At 56.6% G+C, this 26,542-nt stretch overlaps 3 protein-coding genes across 4 annotated transcripts; 1 reads left to right on the top strand and 2 right to left on the bottom strand.

The window, feature by feature from the left end:
- Positions 1–667: 667 nt before the first annotated feature.
- LOC117645515 (caM kinase-like vesicle-associated protein) lies at positions 668–14,354 on the bottom strand. Its single transcript, XM_034385778.1, has 7 exons — positions 14,174–14,354; positions 14,003–14,093; positions 6,086–6,289; positions 5,152–5,293; positions 4,772–4,971; positions 4,489–4,641; positions 668–2,635 (listed from the first exon to the last, which is right to left on the bottom strand). The coding sequence occupies exons 1-7, from the start codon at positions 14,205–14,207 to the stop codon at positions 1,087–1,089; spliced, it is 2,373 nt and encodes a 790-aa protein (XP_034241669.1). The 5' UTR covers positions 14,208–14,354; the 3' UTR covers positions 668–1,086.
- A 682-nt stretch (positions 14,355–15,036) lies between these two features.
- Positions 15,037–17,613, top strand: LOC117644843 (uncharacterized protein CG5902-like). Of its 2 annotated transcripts, XM_034384491.1 has the most exons (5): positions 15,037–15,334; positions 15,404–16,228; positions 16,375–16,474; positions 16,557–16,684; positions 16,769–17,613. In XM_034384491.1, the coding sequence occupies exons 2-5, from the start codon at positions 15,464–15,466 to the stop codon at positions 16,865–16,867; spliced, it is 1,092 nt and encodes a 363-aa protein (XP_034240382.1). In that variant the 5' UTR covers positions 15,037–15,334; positions 15,404–15,463; the 3' UTR covers positions 16,868–17,613. The 2 variants fall into 2 exon arrangements, with proteins under 2 accessions (XP_034240382.1, XP_034240381.1); XM_034384490.1 differs by having other exon boundaries at positions 15,037–16,228.
- LOC117644844 (arrestin domain-containing protein 2) lies at positions 17,602–26,149 on the bottom strand. Its single transcript, XM_034384492.1, is given in 6 exon segments — positions 17,602–18,772; positions 19,005–19,338; positions 19,468–19,717; positions 19,980–20,096; positions 21,263–21,682; positions 26,045–26,149. Coding segments are annotated over 5 exon segments (996 nt in total). The 5' UTR covers positions 21,384–21,682; positions 26,045–26,149; the 3' UTR covers positions 17,602–18,598.
- Between the last annotated feature and the right edge of the window lie 393 nt (positions 26,150–26,542).

Raw genomic sequence — 26,542 nt, 5'->3', positions numbered from 1 at the left:
GCGCTTTTTATCCATTTGTGCTCAAGGCACTGCTGCGGAGACAATCGAGCCCTGAAATGAATTGACAACTATGTTAAGTCATAAGCAATGGATGGGAAGTCTAAAATGCTGTTAATGGTCAAAATTTATTTGTTTTGTTTTTTTTTTTTCTTTAAAAAAAAAGATTGCATTATTTGTACACATAATACATTAGTGACATGTTGGCACCATGACTTAGATAACTCATGTGAGTGACTAGATGAAACGACCGTCTATAATATACAACTTTGTCATGAGAGAATCAGTCTTCTCTTTTATTGTCCGCCTTGAAAATAACTACATACAGCCAATCTCAACCACATTCTAAGGCAATATTTTCTCAAAAGATCTAACGCCCTCCTCATCACTTAAAACTTAGAGAGTACTAACATTAAGTCAATAATATAAAATCACATCTACAATCACAAACGTGGCAACTGCGTCCGGAATGGACTTCCCTCTAGAGAGCAGGGACAGGGCGGGCGTGGCACAGTGGGCCAGAAGACCGGTGGAGGCGGACAACACTCTAGACGCGTTTTTAGCTCCAGAGTCGCTAAACAGGACTCGAACCTGACGTGTGACCCCATCAATGGATTGCTCTCCGAACGAGGAATCCATTGGTGGGGTCACACGCTCGGTTCGAATCCCATTTAGCGACTCCGTAGCTCAAAACGCGTATAGAGTTTTGTCCGCCTCCACCGGTCCTCTGGCCCACTGTGCGTGGCAAGGACTTGCCACAGCCGACGAGCCGAGAGTCATTCGTTGCAGTCGCTCTGATTCTCGCACTCACGATACGAGACGTCCCGTACGGGAGCGAGAAAGACTGCGACGGTGTTCTAGCGCTGCCGCGCCGAAGAGGCAGGCAGCCCACATGACACCGCCTGGGCTGCGCGAGAGAGACCGTTTCTACCCTGGGTCCTGTTGGGCAACACGTCGAAAGCAAGGACGATGTGGCGACACCGACACTGCGGTTGTACCACGTTGTGCCTTCGAAACTCTGGAACGTGACACGACGCCCACCACACTCGCACACTCACACACGCACACTCGCGCGCACGGCTGCCCAGCCTACGGCCCCCCACTGTGCGAGGTGATGAGCGTCCTCTTTTTGTCGAGCAGCGAGCCGGCCGTGGTGGCGGTCTTGAAGAAGGGGTCGTCCTGCCAGTGCGCTAGGCCGTGCAGGCCGTCGAGCAGGCTGCGGTGCGAGGCGAGGGAGGCGGTGGCCATGGTCGCGGAGGGCACGGAGTCGAGGCGGTGCAGCAGCCGCAGCACCAGGTCCTTGGTGAGGTCCGAGGTGGGCGGCGGCGGCAGCTCCGGGTCGGGCGACCAGCGCGGGCTCTGCGGCGCGGAGTGCGTGGTGGAGGAGGCGGACGCGGAGGACAGGCTGCGGCGGGTGAGTCGCCGGAACGCCGCGGCGTCGCGGCACTCGCGGGTGTCTGCGCGGCCAAGGGCTCGGCCTTCGCCAAGGCCGTGGCCAAGGCCGTGGCCGTCGCGGGGGATGGACAGCCGGCGACTGTCCCTGCGGCCCAGGCTGCCGGCCAGCGCGGCCGCCTCCTCGGCGGGGGTCATGTCCTCCAGCAGCTCGGCCCTGGAGGGCATGCGGCCCGGCTCGATGGGCCAGAACCTCTTGGTGGGGATCTGCGTCTGCACGGCCCGCACCGTGAAGTTCTCCGTCAGCCTGCCGCCGCGCTCGCCGCCGCGCCGCGTGGAGGTGCCGGAGGACGTGACGGTGGTGGTGCTGCTGCCGGTCGTGGACGACGACCTGAAGGTCGTCTTGGTGGTGGTGCAGCCCTTCTTGGTCTCGGTGACGGTGGTGGACTCGACGTTGTCGCCGGCCGCGGCCAGCGGGCTGACGGCGGGCTTGGCGGCGTCCCCGGCGCTGCTGCAGGCGCTCTGCGGCGCCCAGGACGCCATGCGGAACAGCTTCTCGGACAGCTTGCGGATCTCGTCGGCCAGGTTGATGCGGTCGTGGATGTCCAGGTGGTGGCTCTTGAGCCGCACCAGGCAGTTGCTGTCCGACGCGCGCCGCTCCGACCCCAGCAGCCGGTCGTACGGCAGCGGCAGCGTGGCCGTCGGCGACGTCGGCGACGTCGGCGACGTCGGCGTGCTCACGACGGGCTCCTGCTTGGCGGCGTCGGCGGCGTCCTCGGCCGCCGTGTGCACCGCGCCCGTGGCGATGGCGTCGGGCTCGGTGAGCACGCTGGCCAGCGACGGGCAGGGCGAGATGGTGTGGGCCTCGGTGTCGAAGATGTACGGGCCGTCGGGGTGCTCCGTCCAGCGCTCCACGATGTTGCGCAGGTTGTCCTTGGCGCCCGCCAGCTTGCCGGCCTCCGCGGCCTCCTCCACCGTGACGGCGATCTTGTTCTCGGCGTTCTTGTCCGCCACCACGGCGGAGTTGTTGTTGACCTCCGGCACCGCGCTCTTGTTGTTGTCATTGTTGTTGACTTCCGGCTTGTCCGCGGGGACGACGATGTCGACGACGATGGGCGCGGGCTGCGCAGGCTGCGCTGGCGGCGTCGGCTCGGGGACCTTGGCCCTGGGGCGCGCTGGAGGCGACTTGGCCGGCTTGCGCCGCAGCCAGCGGTGGTGCAGGCACGCCTCGGCGCACATCCGGTTCCTGTGGACAGAACGGTGCACAGAGGGACGGAGACCCAGCGTTAGAGAGAGAAGAGAGACAGACAGACAGGACAAGGGGCAGCTCCAAGCGAAACCCAACCAACCACCCCGCCAGTTAACAGCCAGGCACACTTGACCAGGTGAGCGGTGTATAGTGGGGGCGAAGGGGTCCCGGGCACCAGTAGACTCATTCCGAGTGGGAGGTCTCTCTCTCGCACCCATGGGGCGCTCCGTCTGGTGCGGGAGGGACAGCGACGGCCGCACTGTGCGGAATTAGTCTACAGACAAGCCGGGTGGGTGGGGGAGGCCGGGGGAGAGGGAGCGGGCCTTCTTGGGGCGCGCGGAGGGTGTTGCAGCAAACATTGAATTGAAGGGAAGTTTTCATCGGGCGTGCATTGGTACAGAGCAAAGATGAAAAGCAGATCCCGATATGCTGAGGTTCAAAATGACGAAAGCAGCTCTGTGAAACCTGATTCAAGTGTGCCTCACCGGTAACGGTCGCAGGAGCTCACCCCCTGCCCTGCCTTGTTCTTTGAATGTGCCGAAATGACCCGTGCCCAGTTTCTCTCTACTTTCACCGTCGCTGACCCAGCGGGGCGGGCCACGGCAGGGGGAAAGTGGTACGACGTGCCAGGCTAACCCAGGGCTGCGGGGCACTGCAGGGCTGCAGAGGGTTCGGTGCATCGTACAGTACAGTGTAGCGGACGCTGCGGCCGCGGCTGCCCGTTCGCTCTACACACCTGTTTCAGAGAGCTTTCTGCAAACCCGGAGGCCAGGTGGTGGAGTGGGGCCAGGGGCGTTCTTGGAACAACATTCTCGGGCGTGATCCCCGCCCTCCTCAAAGGGTGTCGCGGTCGCGGGATGAAAGTTCTGAACCGGCGCCAAAACCAAGTGCAAACTTTGAATTGCGTCCAAATGCTGTGTGGCTGACTCGTCGTCTGCGTCGCGGCCGGGAGCCCCACTCGCGTAACACGCTGAGCGGTCCAGACGCGGATCCAGAGGGGGTTTTGCCATGACACAGTGGGCCAGAAGACCGGTGCTGGCGGCCAAATTCCCGGACGCGTTTTCAGCTCCAGAGTCGCTGAACGGGACTAGAACCGAACGTGTGACCCCACCAATGGATTGCTCTCCGAACGAGGAATCTATTGGAGGGGTCACACGTTCGGTTCGAGTCCCATTTCGCGACTCTGGAGCTCAAAACCCGTCTAGAGTTTTGGCTGCCTCCACCGGCTTCTGGCCCACTGTGCGCTGGAAGGCAAGCCACTGCCATGCCGGCGTTTCAAAGCGTCTACCACCGCGCGCACTCACAAGCCCAAGCGAACAGCCAAGAGCAGGAAGCACATCTATGTGAGTCAAACTGATAAAACCGTTACTTGGTTAGTTAGTTCGATAGTAAATGCGCAGGACGTTAGCAGGCCGACTGGGTCGTACCGTCATCTGTGACCGTTCTGGGAGAGCGGCCGCTCACCCTCCAGTGGCGAGACTGGTGGCACTGGCGAGGCAAACCACCCTCCCGTCCACCCCTCCAAGCACAACAAGCAGCTACTTTACACGAGAGCTACTACACTGGCTGGTGTCTGTCCGTCTCCGTTATGTAAGGCGGAGGCCTTGCCAACTCTGCCGCAAATTTGTTGACCCGACTTTAATTTAATGCCACATGATTTAGGAATTTCCCCCGACTTGGCCGAAATAATCCAACGGCCAAGTGGCTTAGGAATGCCCCCTCCGCCTTCTCCAAGTCGCCACGCCCATGTTATGTACAATGCCGAGTCCTTCTTTGTACAGCACCCGCACGGGACATCCTTGCCTCACTTGAATTACAGTACATTACAATAGCTGTAAAATCATACTCACTCTTTCTCTTTGACGAGCAGCTTGGCGATAAAGTCCTTGGCGTCCTCGGAGATGTCGTTGAAGACCTCGTCCTCGAAGTCGTACTTGGCGATGGTGACGTTGGCCATGGTCTCGATGTCCGTGTCTCCCATGAACGGCGACAGGCCCGACAACCTTCCAGTTCATGAAAGGGGAATTAATAATGCGACAACCTTGACAAAATCGTAAAAGAGAAATCGCAATTGGATACGTAGTGGCTGGGAAGAAGCATAAATACCCCCCCCTCTCTCTCTCTCTCACTTACAACACATAGCAGATGACGCCGACCGACCACATGTCGGTATTGAATCCTATTTGGTCGAAGTTGACGACTTCGGGGGCGACGAACTCGGGGGTGCCGAAGAGCACTTGCAGCTTCTTGCCGACCTCGTACCGCCTGGCCAGGCCGAAGTCGATGATCTTGATCCTGTTGCCCGTCTTCGTCAGGCAGAGGATGTTCTCGGGCTGCAACACAGTGGGGCATGTCATTCCCTCGCGCAGAGGGCCAGAAGACCGGTGGAGGCGACCGAAACTCTAGACGCGTTTCGAGCTCCAGAGTCGCTAAATGGAGCGACTCTGGCGACTCTGGAGCTCAAAACGCGTCCGGGATTTTGTCCTCCTCCACCGGCACGTCACCCCCCCTACCTTGAGATCCAAATGGAGTATGTGCTGCTGGTGGACAAACTGGATTCCCTCGCAGATTTGTCTCATGAAGATGGTGCACGACTTCTCGGTGAGCACGAAGTCGTCGTCGATGACGCGCTCGAACAACTCGCCTCCCTCGATCCTGGAAAGGCACACGCTTTCATTTTGCGCCACTGCCGAATAGGTTTGGTTTGGTTAGATTAGCCAACCTCAGCCTGTCCTCTAGGCAACCATGAGGCGGCAACTTCACGAGTTCAACGCCTAGGTGTTGCCTAGAAGAGGCAGGCTAAGGTTGGCAACCCTTTCCACACAGGTGCGTCGCTGGTGGGATTTTTTCCCATTTGTGTGGCAGCACTGTCAATTTAACAGTGTAACGTGCCGGGTAGTGAGGAGCTAGGAATGCGGCGTCCACGTCTAAGTGGGGCGGCCGCAAGCGGGGTGCACCTGCCGACGGCCTGCTGCAGACTGATTCCGAGAGCCGTTTTCGTCGCTCTGTCTCTCTCGCACCTGCACGCAACGCCCCATGAGTGCGAGAGAGACAGAGCGACGACTCTCGGAATGAGCCTGCTGCCGATATTCGGGATGCTCCGCTCCACTCGAACGAGCTCCCTTGCTGATTTACGGCCCCCTCCCCTCAGCGTAATGATTTGTATACACTCGAGGAGGGAAGTGATTTAGCGCCATTTCTCAAGGATGCCCAGTCTTGACTTTCGCAATTTTTCTTCATCCATGTCATTTCGGCGAACTGATACTTTCGCCACATGTTGAAAAAGGGACAGGAAAAGTACGAAAAATTTCTGATCAATTTACCTCACAGCAGGGGCAGGGAGAAGAGATCGTTTTCGTCTCTCTCGCACTCATAGGGCCTCCGCTATACTTGCGAGAGAGGAAGAGCGACGGAAACGACTCTCGGAAAAGGTCTAGAAAGACTCACAGCTCCAGGATGAGGCAGACGTTCTTCTCGTACTCGAAGGCGTCGTAGAGCTGCAGCAGCCGGGGGTGCTGCAGCGAGCGCATGATGTCCACCTCGCGCTCCACGTTGCGCCGGTCCTCCTTGCGCGCCACGGACACGAACTTGGCGGCCAGCGACAGCCCCGTGCCCCGCTCGCGGCACCGGTACACCGTGCCGAACTTGCCCCTGGGAGGAAGGAGACAGGCAACACGGTTGTTAGAAAGGGTCGAACTTGCCCCCGCACAGTGGGCGAGAAGACCGGTGGAGGCGGCCAGAGCCCTGGACGCGTTTTGAGCTCCAGAGTCGCTAAGCAGGACTCGAACCGAACGTGTGGCCCCACCAATGGATTGCTCTCCCGACGAGGAATCCATTGGTGGGGTCACATGTTCGGTTCGAGTCCCATTTAGTGACTCTGGAGCTCAAAACGCGTCCGGTATTTTGTCCGCCTTCGTCTTCTGGTCCACTGTGCCCTGGGAGGGAAGCATCGACAGCACTTTAGAAAAAGATACCCGCGGCGCGGCGCAGGGAGAATGCGGCAAACAGGAAAAAAGTGAGCCGGGTAAACACGCTTAAAAATACCCGGCGGGGGGGGGAGGGGGGAGGGGGCGTCCTTGATGATCCCGGGTGATTGGCACGGCAGATAGGCCCCCCTGTGCTGCCGGCCAACGGGGCGATGTACGCCCCCACAGGGACGGACGGACAGACAGACAGACAGACAGACAGACCGGCAGACAAACCGCGTGGACCGGCGCCGCGGTGCCGCCCCGCCCCGCCACGCCACGCCACGCGGACCGTCGACACGTATATAGACCCCTGCAGACCGATTCCGAGAGTCGTTTTCGTCGCTGTCTCTCTCGCTCCTACACGGGACGCCCCACGAGTGCGAGAGAGACAGAGCAACGAAAGCGACGCTCGGAGTCGGTCTGCTGGCGACTCGACCGCCACGGCGGCCACGGCTCGACGGCGCCACGCCGCCAACGCCAAGGCGCGGCCGGAGGGCGGCAAGGTTCACATCCGAGCAAAGAGCAGACAACCTTGCATTCCGACGGCAGTGCCGGGCAGCGCGGCCGCCCGGTGCAGAGTGTGGGGGCGGAACGCGGCGCGGAAAGGGAAAGGTGGGCAGGTGGAGGAGGGCTGGCACATATGCACATGTGCCTGGATGCGTTTTGAGCTCCAGAGTCGCTAAATGGGACTCAAACCGAACGTGTGACTCCACCAATGGATTGCTCTCCGAACGAGGAATCCATTGGTGGTGGTGGTGGTGGTGGTGGTGATAGTGGTGGTGGTGGTGGTGGTTCCTTGCTCGTCGATTGACTGATCCTGCTCCAAGGCTCCGAGTGCTTCCCCATCACTCTGTGTACCCATTCCTGACCTACTCGCGGCCATCCCTCACGGATATCAGTCGGTGCGCCGCCCACACTGTGCACGCACAGCGCCCTCCGCGATGCGACGCGTAAACAAAAACATCCGCTTGCCCGAGGCACGCCGCGCGTCACGGCTCCATTCAAAGATTACCTCGATTTGGCGGAGAGGCTCTTTCTCCCTCTCCTCTGCCGGGGAAAGTGACCCGTGGCGTCATCCGTGATGTCACTGGTGCGAGCCCCGAGACGCCCCGAGACGCCGAAGCGACGCTGACGTCACGATGGCTTGAATGGCGTGATTTGGCCGCCGCAGCGTACTACGGCCTTCCCCCTCCCCTCCAACACCCCTAGGACCGACGCGCCTGGTTCTACACTCTAAATGTTCTACAGTGAAGATTCTCCATATTATGGTGAAAATGTTCCATATTATGGTGGTGCAGCTGACTTCGTAACATACCATCGAGAATTCACTGTACCTTATGGAGATTTTCACGAATTTCGTTGGTATTATGGAGAAAATCTCCACCATATTATGTAGGTGCAGCCTTTCACCGTAAGACATTTACTGTGTAGTCGGATTCGTTTCCGACCCAAATGGCGGCAGGACATGCAGCCGCAGGCATCTCCAAGGGGGTGATGGGCGGGCTGGCGCGGACCTGCCTTTTGCACCGCGTTTTGCACTGTGTCCGACTGTGCCTTTGTTTTCGCAGAGCGGCGGCCAAAAACACGGAATCGACAAGACACTCGGACTGAGGCAACAAAAGGAAGGGTCACTATTCCCTCACTGTTGATACAGCTGCGTTGTTTGGGGCTCCGCCTTGCGCCCCGCGCTGCCGCGTCCCCGCTGACAGTGCAGTGTGCTTGGCCCGCCGATCCATGCACTCTGGGAGGTCCTCGGAGGTCCTTCCCTTCGGTCGCGCTTGTTCAAGGACAGCCCCATTTTCGTCGCTCTGTCTCTCTCGCACTCATAGGGCATTCCGTATAGCTGCGAGAGAGACCGAGCGACGAGAACGACTCTCGGCGTGTCTGCAGAGACCGAGGGAGGCAACCTGATCCAAGGACGCGCCGCTCAGTGCCGCGACTCCCTCACCTCCCCCTTCCCCCTCGAAAACAACAACAGAAAACAACAAAACTAAACCCGAAAAGTCTTCTTTCTCGCTCTCTCTTTTCCCCATCCCTTGAAGTGTAGAGCAAATCAGTGAGCAGGACGGGTGCGCGGTTTTATGGCTATGGCTTTGCGCGGTCACAATGAGCTCGGGCCATTGTGCGAGAGAGAGACACAGAGGCAGCTGTTGGCAGAGGCCACCGCGCCTAACAACCGATGGCCCAGCCAATCGCGTTTTATGTTTTCCTGCTGTCTTTTCTTTCTTTTCTCGTCGGCCGCGGACGCGTGGACGCGCGGGCTCGCAGGGCCAGAAGACCAGTAGAGGCGGCCAAAACTCTAGACGCGTTTTGGGCTCCAGAGTCGCTAAATGGGACTCGACCCGAACGTGTGACCCCACCAATGGATTCCTCGTTCAGAGAGCAACCCATTGGTGGGGTCACACGTTCGGTTCGAGTTCCATTTAGCGACTCTGGATCTCAAAGCGCGTCTAGAGTTTCGGCCGCCTCCACCGGTCTTCTGGCCCACTGTGCGACACCCAGGACAGGGGGACGCCGCCGATCTGAGGCACGTGTGCTAGCACGCCAGACCCGCGTCTCCGCCTCTCTCCCTCTCTCTCGGTACGACTCGCCGACACTCCACGATACACTCCACCCCACCCATTGTAACAACGAGGAATGTGCCGAGACCTAAATGAGCGGGGTGGCCAGCAGAGAGAGAGAGAGAGAGAGAGAGAGAGAGAGAGAGAGAGAGAGAGAGAGAGAGAGAGACAGAAGGATGGTGATAGAGTAATTGCGCAAGGTGGTACAGTCCAGGGCATAGCCGGCGAGACCATAAGACTTTTAGAGTGCAAAGTAAATTAGTTATTATGTATGCTCAAAATACTTCGAAAGGTTTTAAGCGTGTGCGAATGAATGGAGGAAGGCCTCGTTGGGGTCGAAGCGAGTCGTCCGCAACCGCTACGGCACGGCATGGCACAGCACGGCACGGCAGGCCCGGGGTATGAATCGGTGGCCGCTCGGTTGGTCGGGGCCGGTGGTCGGTGGTCGCGAGGCGCTCTCAAATGTTGCACGGCCCGACACGGCCCGACACGGCTTGTAAATGATGACCACAAATCGCCATGTACAAACTACCGCGGGGCGCGTGCCGACCGACCAGTGCCGACGCGGCCGGCTGTCAACAAGTCGATGGCATCCACGCCCCCCACCCCTTTCCTCCCCCTTCCTCCCCCTCCTTCCTCCATCCCTCTTCCTACCCCTTCTTCCTCCATCCTTCTTCCTCCATCCCTCTCCTTTACTCCTCTCACCCCCCCCCCCTTTCTTCTGGATTACCGGCCTGTCGGATGTACTCCACCACCGACCATCCTCAACCGTCCTGAGTCGTTTTCGTCGCTCTGTCTCTCTCGCACCCTTACGGACAGCCCCATGCGTGCGAGAGAGACAGAGCGACGAAGACGGCTCTCGGAAGCAGTCTGCCGGCAAAGCAACACGGAGTTTGACACGCGGTCGTAATAAGGAAGGCAGTGGCGGTCACGCGGCCGACTGATTCCGAGAGTCGTCGCTCTGTCTCTCTCGCACCCATACGGGACGCCCCACGAGTGCGAGAGAGACAGAGCGACGCGGCGCGTGCGGCGCGTGCGTCCCCGGGCGGCACTTCAATGCCATTGGCACGCATCGGCTCCCTGTCACGCGGTGTCGCGGGGTCGCCGCCCCCAGAGTCGCGTCGCTGCTCTGTCTCTGTCGCACTCACGGGGCTCTCCGTGCGGGTGCGAGAGAGACAGAAAGACAAATCGCCCGGCAACCTTGCCGCGCGGCCGGGCCGTCGCGAAGAGAGTGGAGGCGTGGTTACCTTACGCGAGCGGCCGCCACAGTTGCCAAGCAGAAGACAAAAAGTTTCCACGATGCACCTGTGTCGATCGTTGGTGCATTTCGTTCGTGTAGAGACATTGTAGAGACATTGTGAGCAGCAACGCTGCTCTCGTCGCTGTCTCTCTCACACTGACGGGGTGACCCGCGGGTGCGAGAGAGACAGAGAGCCAGAGTCCCGGCCGGCGCACGTGCAGCACGTGGCGCGAGGCACCCCCGCTGTAAACACATTGCTCACACCTCCATCGGTGCGCCGTCTGGCCGAGCCGCGGGGGCGCACCGCGGGGGGCAACCCAGCACACTGAGAGTCTCTGTCTCTCTCGCACTCACGGCGCGTCCCGAGTGGCTGCGAGAGAGACAGAGCGACGAAAACGACTGGGGGCCGAGCCCCGCCGAGCCCTGGCAGCATGGCCAGCCGCCCCACTCCTCGAACCTCGAACCGCGAGGACCGCGAGGACCGCGAGCGACGAATTCCTCAGCAGGTTGTCGTCGGGGAGGGGCAGGGGCAGTCATCTGTCGCCGCGGCGTCGTCTACCTGAGATGAGATAACCCGCGGGAGGTCACGTCACGGGCAGAGCGCTCGGCAAGGCGGCCGCCATCTTAGTTATCCGAACAGAAGGCTCTCTGTCTCTCTCTCGCACTCGCATGGGGCGCCCGTATGGGTGCGAGAGGGGCAGAGAGCAGGGAATGCCTGCATGGCGCGGTTTGAGAGATATGAGGGGCCAATGGGCGAGTCACCGCACGCACAATTGCACCTCAAACACGCTCGTGGGGGAGGGGGAGGGGGGAGCAGAGACACACTCACGTCGTGTGAACCACTTGCTCGAACTAAACGAGCCTCTTGATTAGAACAATCCCCAGCAGTCAAATTCCGAGAGTCCTTTTGGTCGCTCTGTCTCTCTCGCACTGACTCGCGGTGGGGCGTCCCCCACAGGTGCGAGAGAGACAGCGCGACGAAACCGACTCTCGGAATGAGTCTGCAGAGGAACGTATCACGATGACAGGGGTGCATCGTGCAATCGCTCAGAAATAAAATTAAACGCTCGTTTTCGAGTCGGCGGTCCCCGCGGTTGGTTCCTTCAATGAGTCGCTTCGACAGCTCTGCGCCGTCAAAATAAAGACGACCGCCAGGGTGGGGGGTGGAGGGGGTGGAGGGGGTGGAGGGCTGGGGGCGGCCGTGCCGTGGCTTGCCGTCCCAGCCGGACGGTTCGGTATAAATAGAGCAGGTTGTGGAACGCGCTATGGCCCCCCTCCCCCTCCCCCGTGTCCGGCACGGCGCCCCGGCGTGGCGTGCCGAGCAGGACCACCGCTTGGCTGGCGCGCTGGCCCGCTGGCGCCCTTAACCCTATCCCTCTCACGCTCCCAGGCCGCCACACGCCACCGGGCCACCGCACGGCCGTCCGCGAGCGGCGTTGCCAACTTCTGCCCCTCACCCCCACCGTCGCTCTGTCCCTCTCGCACCTACACGGGACGCCCCATGAGCGCGGGAGAGACAGAGCGACGAGAACGACTCTCGGAATGAGTCTGCTGCAGCAGCAGCGCAGCAGCAGCGCAGCAGCAGCGCAGCAGCCTAGATGTAACACTTTGATCCGACGGGACAAATATTTTCTCCCCGGAAGTGAACGGTGCATTATCGACGCAAGGATTCGTCCCTTTGTGTGCGTGTGTGTGTGTGTGGGGGGGGGGTCACCAACATGACTCGAATCGACCGTGTGACCCCACCAATGGATTCCTCGTTCGAAGAGCAATCCATTGGTGGGGTCACACGTTCGGTTCGAGTCCCATTTAGCGATTTTTTGGAGCTGTGTCGGCTGCGCTGCTCGGCACACCGCGAGTAGCTGCGCTGCTGGAGCGGCTGGAGTGCAGAGCGGAGCCCCTGTGAATCCGGGGGTAGGCCAGCCCGCGGTGCAGCCGTGCGCGCCGCTCCGTCGGCGGCCTACCCGCAAGGCGCTCTGCGCCCTCGCGCCCTGCACCGGCGCACGCGGCCAGAACTCTAGGCGCGTGCAGCGAGAAAACCACCTTCTGTTCCTGTCGAGTTACGAAAGTGACTGCAAAGAGTGGACCCCCTCGCGGCGGCGGCGCTACCGGTGCGAGGAAGGCGGGCCTTCATCCTGGGGCTCCCAATAATAACGAATGTATGCAAGACCACGGCACGCACGGCGCGGCACGCCACGGACCGCCGGGCACACCTCACGCCAGAGACAGAGTTATGAGCCTGAGGTGCTTCACTACACTGCTCTCACAAGTCAAAAAGTCAGATCGACTCAAATTTAATTGATTTCCGAAATAGTAAAACTTTGACCAAGACCAATTGGTCTTTTAAGAGTGTGCCTTATGAATGTTTACTCGCTATGATGGTTTCAGAGAATCTAAAAAAAGTTGTAGGGGATTTAATTTAGCTTTGTTGGCAGTGTATGGCTACACTGCAAGCCTAAACCCTGAAAAACACACAAAAGTGTTCCGTTCCAGGGGTGTTCTACGACAGAACGGGACACCGGGAGTCCCACACTCTAAATGTCTTAAGGCTGCACCAACATATTATGGCGGAGATTTTCTCCGTATTACAAAGAAATTCGACAAAATGTCTGTAAGGTACAATGAATTTTGAACTGTAAGTTACGAAGTCAGCTGCACCACCATAATATGGAGAATCTTCACCATAATATGGAGAATTTTCACCATAATATGGAGTATCTTCACCATAAGACTTTTAGAGTGCAGGACACCGACTGGCGGGTGGCTTTGACCCGGCGAGGCCACGCCAGCCGAGTCTCGCCGACGAGCCGAGATAACGCCGAACCGACTTGTATTTATTCAGAAACACAACACCGGCAGGCAGCCTTGCGCAGCCTTGGCCCTATACTGTCTTGGCGTGCTCCTCTTTCGGTCAGTCGAAGCGCGCGAGGCCGGTCTTTTAAATCGCACGGCGAGAAGAGATTTGTGAATGCATGCCTCCCTGCACCCCCTACACCTCCACTCCACCCCACCCACACCCACTCACACAGCCACAGTCTTTGGCCTTGGCAGAGCACAAACAGAGGAAAAAACAACACCCTCGCCGCACAAGGCACAGCCACCCCATCGGCCACCCTGATGACACATCAGCCGGAAATTTTGATGCATTCGCGCATTTCGCTCATGTTCCACTTTAAAAAAAATAAAAATAATAATCTTGTGAAATGATAATGATAACCAACTTTGAAATTCAGTTTTAAAGTTTTGAATCCCACTTGAATATTGGACGGATTTCAATTAACTGCAGCTGAATTCCCATGAATGTCGATATGACTTTTACTGGTTTTTGAAGAATTTCTTTGAGTTCTGACTTAACTTATTAGTTTTGAAAAAGTGGGTCTAAAATTCAAGATAGTCTATGAATTTCTAGTGAACAAATTTATTGCAGTTGTTTCCCCTGACGATAACCCAGCACTGAATATATTTGAAAACAGAACAAAATTAGCTTTCACTACAAAACGAATAGAGTTGCATAGTCTTCGCGTGACGACCCGGACCCCATTACTTTTAGTTGCGAAGGTTCATTTTCGCTTCTTCCAGTGTCGTCCAAACTCACCGGCCGATCTCGCTCTGCAGGTCGTAGAACTCCTTGACGTCTGTGTTGCGCTTGATCTGCACATCTCGGTAGGGGAAACTGGGCTCCAGTTCTTCAAACAGGATTAGTTAATCGTGAGAAAAGATCGCAGAATAAAATGCAATTGACAACACTTTGCGAGACTGTACTCACCCCCCACCGGGTCGGTCTCGTCCACTTTTATCATGCCAGCCTCTGTAAAGAAGAGGGAACTGGAGCGACCCGCGGTCGCGGTCCGCGGTTGGGTCCGCGGTTGGGTCCGCGCTGAGTCTCGCGGGATGCCTGCCGGCTGTCTGCCTGGCCCTGCACTGTGGGGCCCGCGTGGGTACACGAGTGGAGCCGCACTGAAACTGAACCGAACTCGCGAAGCGCGAAGGGAGCGAGCCTTGTGGGCGAGGGGGAGGGGCGGGCGGACAAGGGAACGACCGTTGCCGCGGCTGCCGCCCTCTGGCGCACAGTGGGCCAGAAGACCGGTGGAGGCGGACAAAACTCTAGACGCGTGTTGAGCTCCAGAGTCGCTAAACAGGACTCGAACCGAACGTGTGACCCCACCAATGGATTCCTCGTTCGGAGAGCAATCCAATGGTGGGGTCACACGTTCGGTTCGAGTCCCATTTAGCGACTCTGGAGCTCAAAACGCGTCCGGGGTTTCGGCCGGCTCCACCGGTCTTCTGGCCCACTTTGTAGCGTCTCATTCCGGACATTGCTTTCGTCGCGCTGTCTCTCTCGCACCCTCGTGGAAGGCCGCACGAGAGCGAGAGAGACAGAGCGATGAAGGCACGAATGCGATTTTCTGTCCCTCTCGATCTGACGTCGCCCTCTGAGAAATCGCTCTCCACCCGAAAATCGACTCTTCTTTCGAACAGCTCGTACTTTCCCGCCATCCGGAAACCCTGACCAGCCTCAAGAGGGCTGCGCGGCCGCACCAACCTGACAGTCGCAGCTGGCGACGCTAGCCTCGAGTTTTAATTTATTCATTGTTATGTAACTAAAGTCGTAACGTGTGGCGGATGAAGACGCTTTTGGCCAAACCCATTTATTGCAGCGTTGAGCAGAAATGAAGCAAATGACACAAATAAGTTGTCTCTTATGCGTTGCTGGTCATGCTCTATTTGAATTATTGATTGATTCGCGCGCTCTCTCTCTATCTCTCTTTCACCTCCCTTAGTTCTTTTTGTTTTGTGTTGTATTTTTATGCTTAAACGTTTCATTTCTTTATCTTCTGCTTGTCAGAAGAAAAAGTTGAATAGTTCTTCCATGCCTCCGAAATCTTCCAAAAGCTCAAAAGCTACAAAAACTGCCACTGATAAACAGGTAATGAATTTGGAGGTTAAACCTGTCATCTGTCATTTATGATTTTGTGAATGGTTTTCGCGGTGACAGAGGTAATTTTGAAGAGGCCGAGAAACTGATTGCCCTGATAGTGAGGAGTAAACAAGAGAGATGGCTGCCAACAGCTGTGGCTCGAAGAAACAGAAGCTTAACAACTCAGCTAGTGTCGCTTGTAATGGATCGACATCTAATGGTCTCAAAAATGGGACTGTTGCCTGCCCAGAAATGTGCTTCTATTGCTTTGAAGTGCTGAATTCATATCTCAATTGCTCACAAGCACCCAAAGCTCCTGACTTCTGTAATGAGCCGTTCCCAATCTTCGTGACATGGGAAACTGCAAAGGATCGTCGCCTGAGGGGCTGCATTGGTACTTTTAGTGCGAAGAATCTTCACGTTGGACTTCAAGAGTATGCAGTGACAAGTGCCTTGAAGGACTCTCGTTTCGATCCTATTACTCTGGAAGAACTTCCAAGGTTGCGAGTATCTGTGTCGATTTTGTGTCATTTTGAAGAGGGCTCTGATTACCTTGACTGGGAGCTTGGTGTCCACGGCATCAGCATAGAATATTTCAGCGATAAAGGTGTCAGACATTCAGCAACTTATCTTCCTGAAGTAGCCACCAAACAAGGCTGGGACCAGATGCAGACAATTGATTCCCTCCTTCGTAAAGGTGGATTCAAAGCTACAGTCACTCCAGAAGTGCGTAATGCAATTAAATTGACTCGCTACAGGAGTGAGAAGATATCTGTTACATATTCTGAATACATGGACTATTGCCTTCTTCATAGTTCAAAATCCACTGAAAAATGTGCATCGGATTCTGAAGAAGATTCCTCAGAGATGCCAAATGACAAGCAAGGACAACAGATTGATGGGGTAAAAGATCTGTAGATACCTGAAGAATTTCATCATAATTTTTTGTACCAAGCTTTCTGAGAATTCTTATCTTAACTATGTGTTCCACATTGAGACTAAGCCTTTTGCTTCCCTATATTCATTATGAATATTTCTCTCTTTTACAGGCTGAAACTGGGGGTGATGGGGTTATTTCATTAACTAAATCTGGCGATGTAGCAGTTAAGATTCATGCAAAGCCTGGAGCAAAGAAAAATGGCATTACAGGTAGTCAAAATTTTCTCAAGATGATAAGTGGTTGATATTTTATTTTCAAACCATGTTGTCAGTTTGGTGATCTTTTTCTCAGATATTAGTGAGGAAGGTGTTGGCGTTCAAATATCTGCTCCACCTGTAGAGGGTGAAGCCAATACTGAGCTTGTTCGATACATTGCTGAAATTCTTGGACTCAGAAAAGGAGACATAAGTTTGGACAAGGTAATCTATTGCATATTTCAGAAGTAGCTCCTTTTGGTCATCTAAAAATTGTTTATTCAATGACGTTCTTTTTTGAATCTGTAGGGTTCACGATCAAGAAATAAGACAATTTTAGTGTCCAATGGAAAATTATCGGTTGAAGAAATAACTGAGAAGATTAAAAAAGAAATGGGCTCAAGTTAGTGCTTTTATTTTTCATTTTTTTTGCTTGAATTTTCAAGCTCATTGTGATGAGATTTAAATGTGTGTTACAATGTTACCCTCTAAGCACAGGGGTACCAAAAGTAATATCTATAAAATTGTCAAAATATTGAAAGCGTGTTGATGTTGAAAGATAATAAACCAGGTGCCAATCATGATCAGTGCCTTTGATTTTGTGAAATGGTTGAGAAACAACTGCCATTTGATTACTTTTAATTGTAATGTAACCTTGTTTCAATGAAATGGCCTAAACACTCCTATCTCAGGCTTGTTTTGTTTGTTGTAGAAGTTTCATTCTATTTACTGATCCAGGATTTTGTCAATTGATTGGTTTGGTATTTTACCTTTCAAGTTGTTGACATCTCTCAAATGTTCTTTACCAGAAAAAAAAAATTATTGGTCTCTAAGATTTAAGTTGATTCCGAACTGTCAGGTGACTTGGACATTGTCTGTTCATGTTTCATGAAGCAAAGTTTTCAGTATTCTTAAAGTTCTCAATGATATTTTATGCTGTGTAGGCTTTTCTTAATTTTTGTTTTTGACATTCATCTGTATTTTGAGGAAAGTAGAAAAAACTGTAGCAGTTAACAGTTCCACAGATTTCCCTTTCCAGCTGTTTGCTTTTCTTTGGCTATTTTCGATGGTGCAAGATTGCTCAATGCACTTCTGACATTTCCCTCTCAATGTGGCACTGGGTGTAATGAATAAACTCATAATTATTTATGTAATTCTTTTCTTTATCTAACATCCTTGTAAATCCAACATAGAAATAAGCATTAATACAACATTATGATTCTCTTCTGCTATCCATCTGTACAAAATTATCACAATCTATTAAAGACACATTTTTCCCCTAGCTTCTTGTAACTTAATATTAATTAATAATAGGAACAGTATTGGTTCGGCAGAGCTAGATGTCAAGTTACTTTAAATGAACAAGGGTCAACAAATAGCTCTGCACTCACTGTTAGGACTGATATGCCAATGGAAGTAAAAGTTTACAAGGGCACATCAATCCTGGGTTCTGGCATACTGTTTATTTATAATGAATTTGAGCTTCAGTGCTTCAAAAATATGTTAGTGAATGGAAACAAGTGAGAAATAAGTTACCTAATTTATTTTGAGTTGTTCACCCCAATAGTAGTACCATGACTCTTCACAGCATGCTTTGTTGACTGGTGCTAGTAGCATTTGGAAGGGGTACAGGACTTCAGGTCAGTCTTGCAGAATTTTTTCTTTACCAAAAAGAGTAGTAAGTGTTGTTTTTGTCCACATAAACAGTGGTTAAAAAATTTGATATTCAAATAATCTGTAAATTAGTTATTACGTGACTTCATCACATTTATATTATGTGTGTTATGAAAGTCTTAAAATTAAAATGGATATGTTTTTTCAAGAAACTCCTGGTTGCTACTCCTTCCATCTTCATGAGCTAGATTTTACAAATGATAAATCCTGAAGAGAAAGTTTCGGACATTTCATCCAACTTGTTAGGAAGATTTTTTTTTCAAAACAAGCCAACGGTAACAGAGAACAGGGTACGCTCCCCAAAAGAAGCATCAAAAATCTTGAGGAAAATACTCATAGCACCAATCCTGACTTTGAACTGATTCAAGTTTGCACTCTCAGAATCCCTGAGGTCTAAGTGTGATATGGCTGGGCCTTGCGAAACCCAATGGCTTAACGCTGAATTCTTGGCCAAAATTTGCTGGCCTATTCGATGGCTTTCTCTTCGAGCCAAGGCCTGAAGATGGGCAGGGTGGTCGGGTAGTGGGTGTTGTGCTTGCGCCGGAGCGTGCCGTCGTTGGAGCGCAGGGGGTACGTCGCCATCATGATGGGCAGCTGCAGCTTGATCTCCTTCTCCAGGCTCTTCGGGACGATGATGAACTGCAAAGGGAAACACAAAAACGTTAACGGGGCTGAGGAGCACGCAAAGGTAGCGGCCGCGTGCAACAAAAGGGATACAGAATTCAGAGAGAAATAGTGGTCGTGGAAACGACGACTACCGAAGACAGGGAATTCCAGCCAGGCGCAGGGTAGGCAACCCCGCATTTTTTACCTACTTTTTTTCTTTCTTTCTTTTTTTTTGGGAGGGGGGGGGGGAAGCATTGGTACTCACGTAGACGTCGTACTGGATCTTGATGAGGTGGCAGCCCCTGAGGTTGGTGGGCGGCAGGGGCGGCACGTAGAGCTGCTGGTTGTTCCACTCGTCCGACTGGCCGGGCCGAATCTTGCCGCGCCGCAGGGACGCCAACTCCCTCGTCTCCATCTGGACCACCTTGCCGCCGCTCATGTACGAGATCGTCTGCGGACACAGGGACAGAGGTTGGCAGGGCCGTTTCTAGTGGGCCAGAAGACCGGTGGAGGCGGCCAAAACTCTAGACGCGTTTAGAGCTTCTGAGTCGCTAAATGGGCCTCGAACCGAACGTGTGTGGGGACACCAATGGATTGCTCTCCGACGAGCAATCCATTGGTGGGGTCACACGTTCAGTTTGAGTCCTGCTCAGCGACTCTGGAGCTCAAAACGCGTCCAGAGTTTTGGCCGCCTCCACCGGTCTTCTGGCCCACTGTGCGGCGTGCGCGTCGAGGAGTCGAGGCCATGCAAGCCACTCACCGCCAGGATGGGCGGCTCCAGGTTGAGGTCGATGGGGTTCATGACGATGAACACCTGCTGGTTCTTGTGCACCAGGCCCTGCGGCTCGCGGAGCGCCGCCTTGCAGTAGTACTGCACCCAGCCGTGCTTGCCCAGGAAGGTGGAGGGCAGCCCCAGCGGCAGGCCCAGCTTGAACGGGAAGCTGTGGATGCCGGGGGACAGCACCACGGGCGCGGAGCCTGCCGAGGAACACGCCAACGGCACTCGTCAGGGGCGCCCAAAGAACACGAAACGCTCACAGTGACGTCATTTTGATGTCAATATGACCAATTTCAGTCAAAATTTCGACCAAAAAAAAGCATAATTTTGACATTATTTTGACGTCGTCATTTTGACGTCCTGGGCGTGTCCACTCGAGCAAGTGTCGCTGCCAACACGTCCCGTTGCAGGGGTCCTGGTTCCGGGGTCCTTGGGCACGCCTTGGGCACGCCGAACGCCTACCTGGCTCGCCCAGGAGTCGCATCCTGAAGTCGATGTAGCTTTCTCGGTCAGCGGGCCGGTCCCTGCGAGGCGTCCGCAGCTTGACCACGCCCTCGCCGATCACGTGGAAGTGGAGGCCTGTCGACAGGGACACTACGCTGTTAGAAGGGACAGCCGCACACCGATTCCCAGAGTCGTTTTCGTCGCTCTGTCTCCTCCGCACCTGGAGGGGACGCCCCGTGAGAGCGAGAGAGACAGAGCGACGAAAACGGCTCTCGAAATCAGTGTGCTGACGGCCTGACGTGCCCAATGTTTATCTTTAACGGTGTTCCGGCCGGCGCGGCTTGGCGCGGGTACTCCCCCCCCCCCCTCTCTCTCTCTCTCCGCGGACTGCGTCAGGACCGCGTCCGGAGGAGTCCGGGGCGCCGCGGCGACCTTGCGCCTCACTCCCACCCGCAGCCTGTGGGCCGCCACGAGCTTCGTCGCGCTGTCTCTCTCGCACCCACACGGGGCGCCCCATGAGAGCGAGAGAGACAGAGCGACGAAAACGACTCTCGGAATGAGTCTGCTGCCGCCGCGCTGCCGCAGCCCACCCGGCCAATGGGAGCCGAATCCTTGCGGGCTGCGGGCACTGCGGCCTGCACGCCGCGTCGGCCGCGGCTCCAGCGGCTTGGGGCTCGGCTCGGCTCCGCTCCTCCGGTCCGGGTAGTCCGGGTAACGGAACGCTTTGCGTACCGCGCACCGCCACCGCCGCGTTTGAGCGACTTGGCGACGCAGCGACGCACAAGGCGAAAGGCAGCGCGGCCGTCTGAGGGACCGTTTCGTCCTCTGTCGCACTTCTTGGGTGTTCCCGAGGGGGGCGAGAGAGACAGAGCGACGAAATGGTCCTCCGGCATCGGATGGCTGGCGCCCCGTTGCCGACGACCAGAAACGATCCTGGGCAACCCGGAGCTCGTTGAGGATCGAGTATTTAGTGCCGGCTGCTGCTCTGGATTCCATTGCCGCACTTACGCTTCGGCACCAACTTGGTGAAAAAAAGGGCGGAAAAGTCCACAATCCTTCATACGAGACACTGTAGTGGCCGAAACATGCTATTGTTACCCCCTAAATTGCCCCAAGTTACCCCTTCATTGCCCCAAGTTACCCCTTCATTGCCCCGAGTTACCCCTCCATTGCCCCAAGTTACCCCCTCATTGCCCCAAGTTACCCCTCCATTGCCCCAAGTTACCCCTCCACTGCCCCAAGTTACCCCTCCATTGCCCCAAGTTACCCCTTCTTTACCCCAAGTTACCCCAGCCACTCACCGAGCGACGGCGTGTCCTCCTCCAGCTCCACCAGCACCCGGCCGCTGAGGAACTGGCCGGGGAAGTACAGCAGGTTGGTGTTGTCGAAGAGGATGAGGAACTTGAGCAGCTTCCGCGGCATCTTGGGGCCGTGTCGTCTCCCCTACGTGGCCGTGGCGGTGTGGATGGCGTGCTCCAAGGCCTCCAAGGCCGCGCCGCCCGTGTCACGCTGTCTGGCGGCGATTGTGCACACTGCAAGGCCTGCCAGGCAGGGGCGGATCCAGGCGGGGCAAGAATCGGCTTCGATTCTGCGTGGGTTGCCGGTGGGCGTGGCGGGGCGGGGCGGGGCGTGGTGGGGCGGGGGCCTCTACGAGACACCACAGCGGCGTTCCATGGCGTTCTGCGCCGACTGCACGTCCCTGTGGCGGGGCCGCGCCGCGTCTGCAATCAAATCAGCAGGTGCACTAATTATCACTCTGCAAAAAAAAAGTCTGGAATTCCACAGCGCGAGAGGTCGATGGCCGACGGCGGGGATCGATTTCGAAAACAAGTAAGATGATCGGTTTCGGGGTTTTGGAGGGTTCTTTAGGCATTTTCGCATAATTTGTAAAATTACGAATTATAAAAAACGTAAAGTTGTAAATTTATAAATTATAATCTGACATTGTGCCCATTCAAGCACCATTCTGTATTGTTTGAATTTTTGCTCTTCCTCGCGCTCCCAGACGCCGCTCAAGCTACTGATTCCTTTGGATGCAGTGTACAAGTAACGATGCGCAAAGTCGCACAGGCTTGGGGACGACCGACATAGGATCTTCACGCAAAGCAGACGTTTTAAGATTTTTTTAGAGTGTGCTCTTGGGTACACTATATACGCATCGCGCTGCTATCTATGCAGATTACTGTGCTCCAGTTGCTCCGGCCTGCCTCTGGCCTGCCTGCCCCGCATGGTTTTACTCTCGTTGACCGCGGCATTTCAGAGCGTGACGCCACTGGAAACGACTCGTCCACACAGACAAGGCGGCGTCACGAGTGCCTGCACCGTGAAAACGGACAGTCAAGTCGACTGGAATTCGGCCAATTTCCTCATCTTGACTGAGAGACGGACAACGTCCCGTTAATGCATACAGGTGAAGGTAGGCGGCCGAAACTCTAGACGCGTTTTGAGCTCCAGAGTCGCTAAATGGGACTCGAACCGAACGTGTGACCCCCACCAATGGATTGCTCGTCCGGAGAGCAATCCATTGGTGGGGTCACACGCCCGGTTCGAGTCCCATTTAGCGACTCTGGAGCTCAAAACGCGTCTGGAGTTTTGTCCGCCTCCGCCGGTCTTCCGGCCCACTGTGCGACGATCCCTCGCAACGAGGCCGTCATTGCTTCCCGGCGGAGGGAGGAGGCCGCGAGGCGCGTGCGCGGCGTTACCGTGGTTACCGCACGCCGCCCCGCCGCACGCCGCACGGCTTGGATCTCTGGATGGCGCGGCTGGATGGCTGGATGGCGCAACCAATGCATTGTGAGCCATGTAAGGCGGTGGGCCAGTCCACTGGGTCGACCCGGGACGACGGCCGCCAAGGCACACTCATTCCGAACATTGTCGCTCTGTCTCTCTCGCACTCATGGGGCGTGCCGTGTCGGTGCGAGAGAGACAGAGCGACGAAGCGACGCTGCTCGGAATCAGTCTGTCGTGTCACTCGGACCACCGCGGCGTCGCGTGGCACGAGCTGGAGACTCAAACGCCAGCCAGCGGACTGACTCCGAGAGTCGTTTTCGTCACTCTGTCTCTCTCGCACCGCTTAGACACGCCCCACAAGTGCGAGAGTGACAAGAGTGACAGACGACTCTCGGAATCAGTCAGCAGCCGACCAAAGCCGAGCCAAGCCAAGCCTAGTCAAGCCGCTCCGGAAGCGTCACTAACTCAAATAAGGCTGGGGCTGCTGGAGCAAACACCAAACACCCGCACTGGAAACGGGGATCGCCGGCAGCACGTGACAGCAGCTGGAAGACGGGAAGGGAGGGGGGAGGGGGGTCGTCCGCGGCCTTCCCTCCCACAGGCTCCGCGGCGCTCCGCGGGCTTCGGTCACAGTGGCCGCCAGCAAGCCGGCGCTACTTTCAGTTTCTGCCGCGGCCCGCGCAACAACGCGGAGGAACAGGACGTCCTGCACTGCAGTCCTGCGGCCTGGAGACCCATTCCGAGAGTCGCTTTCGTCGCTCTGTCTCTCTCGCGCCGCCACGGCGCTACGGGACGACGCGCGAGTGCGAGAGAGAAAGCGCCTGGAGGGTAGGCAGTGCGGCCGGGCGGAGCGCACGCCTGTTCGGCGGAGCGGCCTACCCTGGACTTCGCAGGCGCTCCACTGCAGGCGGCCAAAACTCCAGACGCGTTTTGAGCTCCAGAGTCGCTAAATGGGGCTCGAACCGAACGCGTGACCCCACCAATGGATTCCTCGTTCGTAGAGCAATCCATTGGTGGGGTCACACGTTCGGTTCGAGTCCCATTTAGCGACTCTGGAGCTCAAAACGCGTCCGGGATTTTGGCCGCCTCCGCCGGTCTTCTGGCCCACTGTGCGCCGAGTCGGACTCGGGGAAGTCGGCCATTTTGCGGTGGCCGGGCTGCCGATGGAATATCGAAACGGCTTGCGTCCAACATCGACGCATCGACAGCGTCCGAGTCGATTGTCTCGGTCTCCTCTCCCACGGTGCGTCGGTCGGGCGGTCCAAGACCGAGTCCAGGACGCCCAGGACGTCGACGTCGAAGCGGCGGAAGCTCGTGAGAGAGTCTCACATGCGTCGCCGCCTCGGCGCCTTCCGCGGACGCCGCGTCGCTCTGTCTCTCTCGCACCCCTGCGGGACGCCCCGTGAGTGCGAGAGACAGAGCGACGAAGCACTTACGGATGCACTCTTCTGGCCGAGACACGCCACACGCACAGCCCTGGCACAGCCCCAGCGCCCAAGTCTCCGGATGCGCGGGGCCGCGATGCTCGGACCGAGGAATGAGAGAGAGAAAGAGAGAGAGAGAGAGATACTTCACAGCTCCAGCGGGTCCACGCAGGGTGTCACACTTTCTGAATTTTAAGTGAGCGCACCAGGGAACGCCACATGAACTCTCTTGAGGCTGCCCTCTGGAACTCTAGACGCGTTTTGAGCTCCAGAGTCGCTAAATGGGACTCGACACGAAAGTACGACCCCACCAATGGATTGCTCTCCGAACGAGGAATCCATTGGTGGGGTCACACGTTCGGTTCGAGTCCCGTTTAGCGACTCTGGAGCTCAAAACGCGTCAAGAGTTTTGTCCGCCTCCACCGGTCTTCTGGCCCACTGTGCATCGGCGTGGCTGCTGCATGGTTCGCACGCCATTCCACACTCCACACACACTCCACTCCACTTTCACTGTCTGATGACGACGCCCTTACAAAAAGTCCGAGCGTCACGAAGCCGTCGGGCTCGCCTCCGGGGTGCGGTACCGACAACAGGCACGTCGCCCAGCACACTGATTCCGAGAGTCGTTTCCGTCGCTCTGTCTCCCTCGCACTCATGGCGCGTCCCGTACAGGTGCGAGAGGGACAGGGCGACGAAAACGACTCTCGGAATCAGTCAGCAGGTCGCGCTAGTCGCGATGACCCCCCGGAAGGTGGAGGGGGGTACATTAGCATGTGACCCTGAGCAGACTCGGCCAAGCTCGCGAAGCGCGAAGCACGCCGGAGAGGCGTTGGGGCGTAGCGGTACCAAGACTATCTGTCGAGCAGCAGACATCAGTGTCAATCTCAGGAATGGACGCATGGGAGCTCTTTCATTCAAACGAATACTTCCAAGAAAGTCGACGCAATTTTAGTCGACATGAGTTTTTTTACAGTGTACTGAGTACGCAGGTACACTCGTTTGCTGCAACACAAGACAGTTAATTTTAAAAAGAATCGCGCGCTGTCTCCTCTTGGCTCAGCTCTGCCGGTGGCAGTGTCTGGGTTCGTTGTCGCTGCGAACTGCAGCGCGCGCGAACGCCAGCGAGCGAGAGAAATCCAACGTCTCGGCTCGCGTTGACAAAGACTGGAACCTTGACGGGCGGGCGGGTGGGTGGGTGGGTGGGCACGGACCTAACCTCACTTTGCGTCTGCTTGCGTCAAGGCGGGTCTACTGGCGGCGCGACGGGCTGGGCGATCACCCGCAGGCCGCACAGTGGGCCAGAAGACCGGAGCAGGCGGCCAAGACTCGAGACGCGTTTTGAGCTCCAGAGTCGCTAAGCAGGACTCGAACCGAACGTGTGACCCCACCAACGGATTCCTCGTTCGGAGAGCAATCCATTGGTGGGGTCACACGTTCAGTTCGAGTCCCATTCAGCGACTCTGGAGCTCAAAACGCGTCCGGGATAGACTATTTCAGCGGAGCCGAGAAGAAGAACAAAAGGCGAGCGGGCCACTTCCGCTTGGGTCACAACAAACAGACAACAGAGGATTTAAACATCGCCGAAAATCTCTTTTTGAAAGTTACGCGGCGTTTTAAAGCTTACACATAATATTTGAGACTCATCCGAGTGAAAATAACATGTTATTGGAACCGCTGGTAGGTAGAAAACCAACGCGTCGTCTGTTTGTTGTGACCCAACCGGAAGTGACCCGCTCGCCTTTTGTTCTTCTTCTCGGCTCCGCTGAAATAGTCTATTTCGACCGCCTCCGCCGGTCTTCTGGCCCACTGTGCGGCCTGGCCCTACACTGTGGGACACCTCAGGAGTGCATTCCGGCCTTGCAGTGTAGCGCAGGGAGTGCCAGGCCGTCGGCACTCCCCCGTCGGCGGACGGCAGCGGAACTCACTCACCCTCAGGCCGGGAATCCCGGAGAGGCACCAAGGCGAGCGCCTGCGCCGAGTGCGCGTCGCGCGGCCACGGGCTGGGCCTGCAGGGCCGTGTCCAGGCAGGCCCTAGGGCAGGCCCGTGCGGCAGCGGGGCAGCCAGGCGCGGCGCGCAGCCTTAGCGCAGCGTTAGCGCGGCCAGGCGAGGCGGAGACGCGAGGCAAGAGCGAACACCTGGTCGGTCGGCACCGCAGCCAGCGCAGCCACTGGCCTCAGCCCCGAGCCGAGCCGCCCATGCCATGCTGCGGCATGCTGCTGCTGCCCCAGCCCCCCAGCCGGGCCAAGCTCAGCCGCCCCACGGCCCCACCGTGCCGCTGCCGCCGCCCCACCTGCTGCTGCGGCGGTGGCGGCTGCTGGGCCCAGCGCCGGGAGCCCCGAGGGGGGAGGGGGCAGAAGGTCGTCGCGGCACCATGGCGGCACAGGACGCCGCGAGGAGCGAGGACCGCGGGGACGCAGGGAAGGCGA

Source organism: Thrips palmi, unplaced genomic scaffold, assembly GCF_012932325.1.
Source record: "Thrips palmi isolate BJ-2018 unplaced genomic scaffold, TpBJ-2018v1 HiC_scaffold_18, whole genome shotgun sequence".
In the NCBI taxonomy this organism is placed as follows: Eukaryota; Metazoa; Arthropoda; class Insecta; order Thysanoptera; family Thripidae; genus Thrips; species Thrips palmi.
Note: the sequence above shows the minus strand (reverse complement) of the source record. Positions and strands in the feature narration are given on the sequence as shown.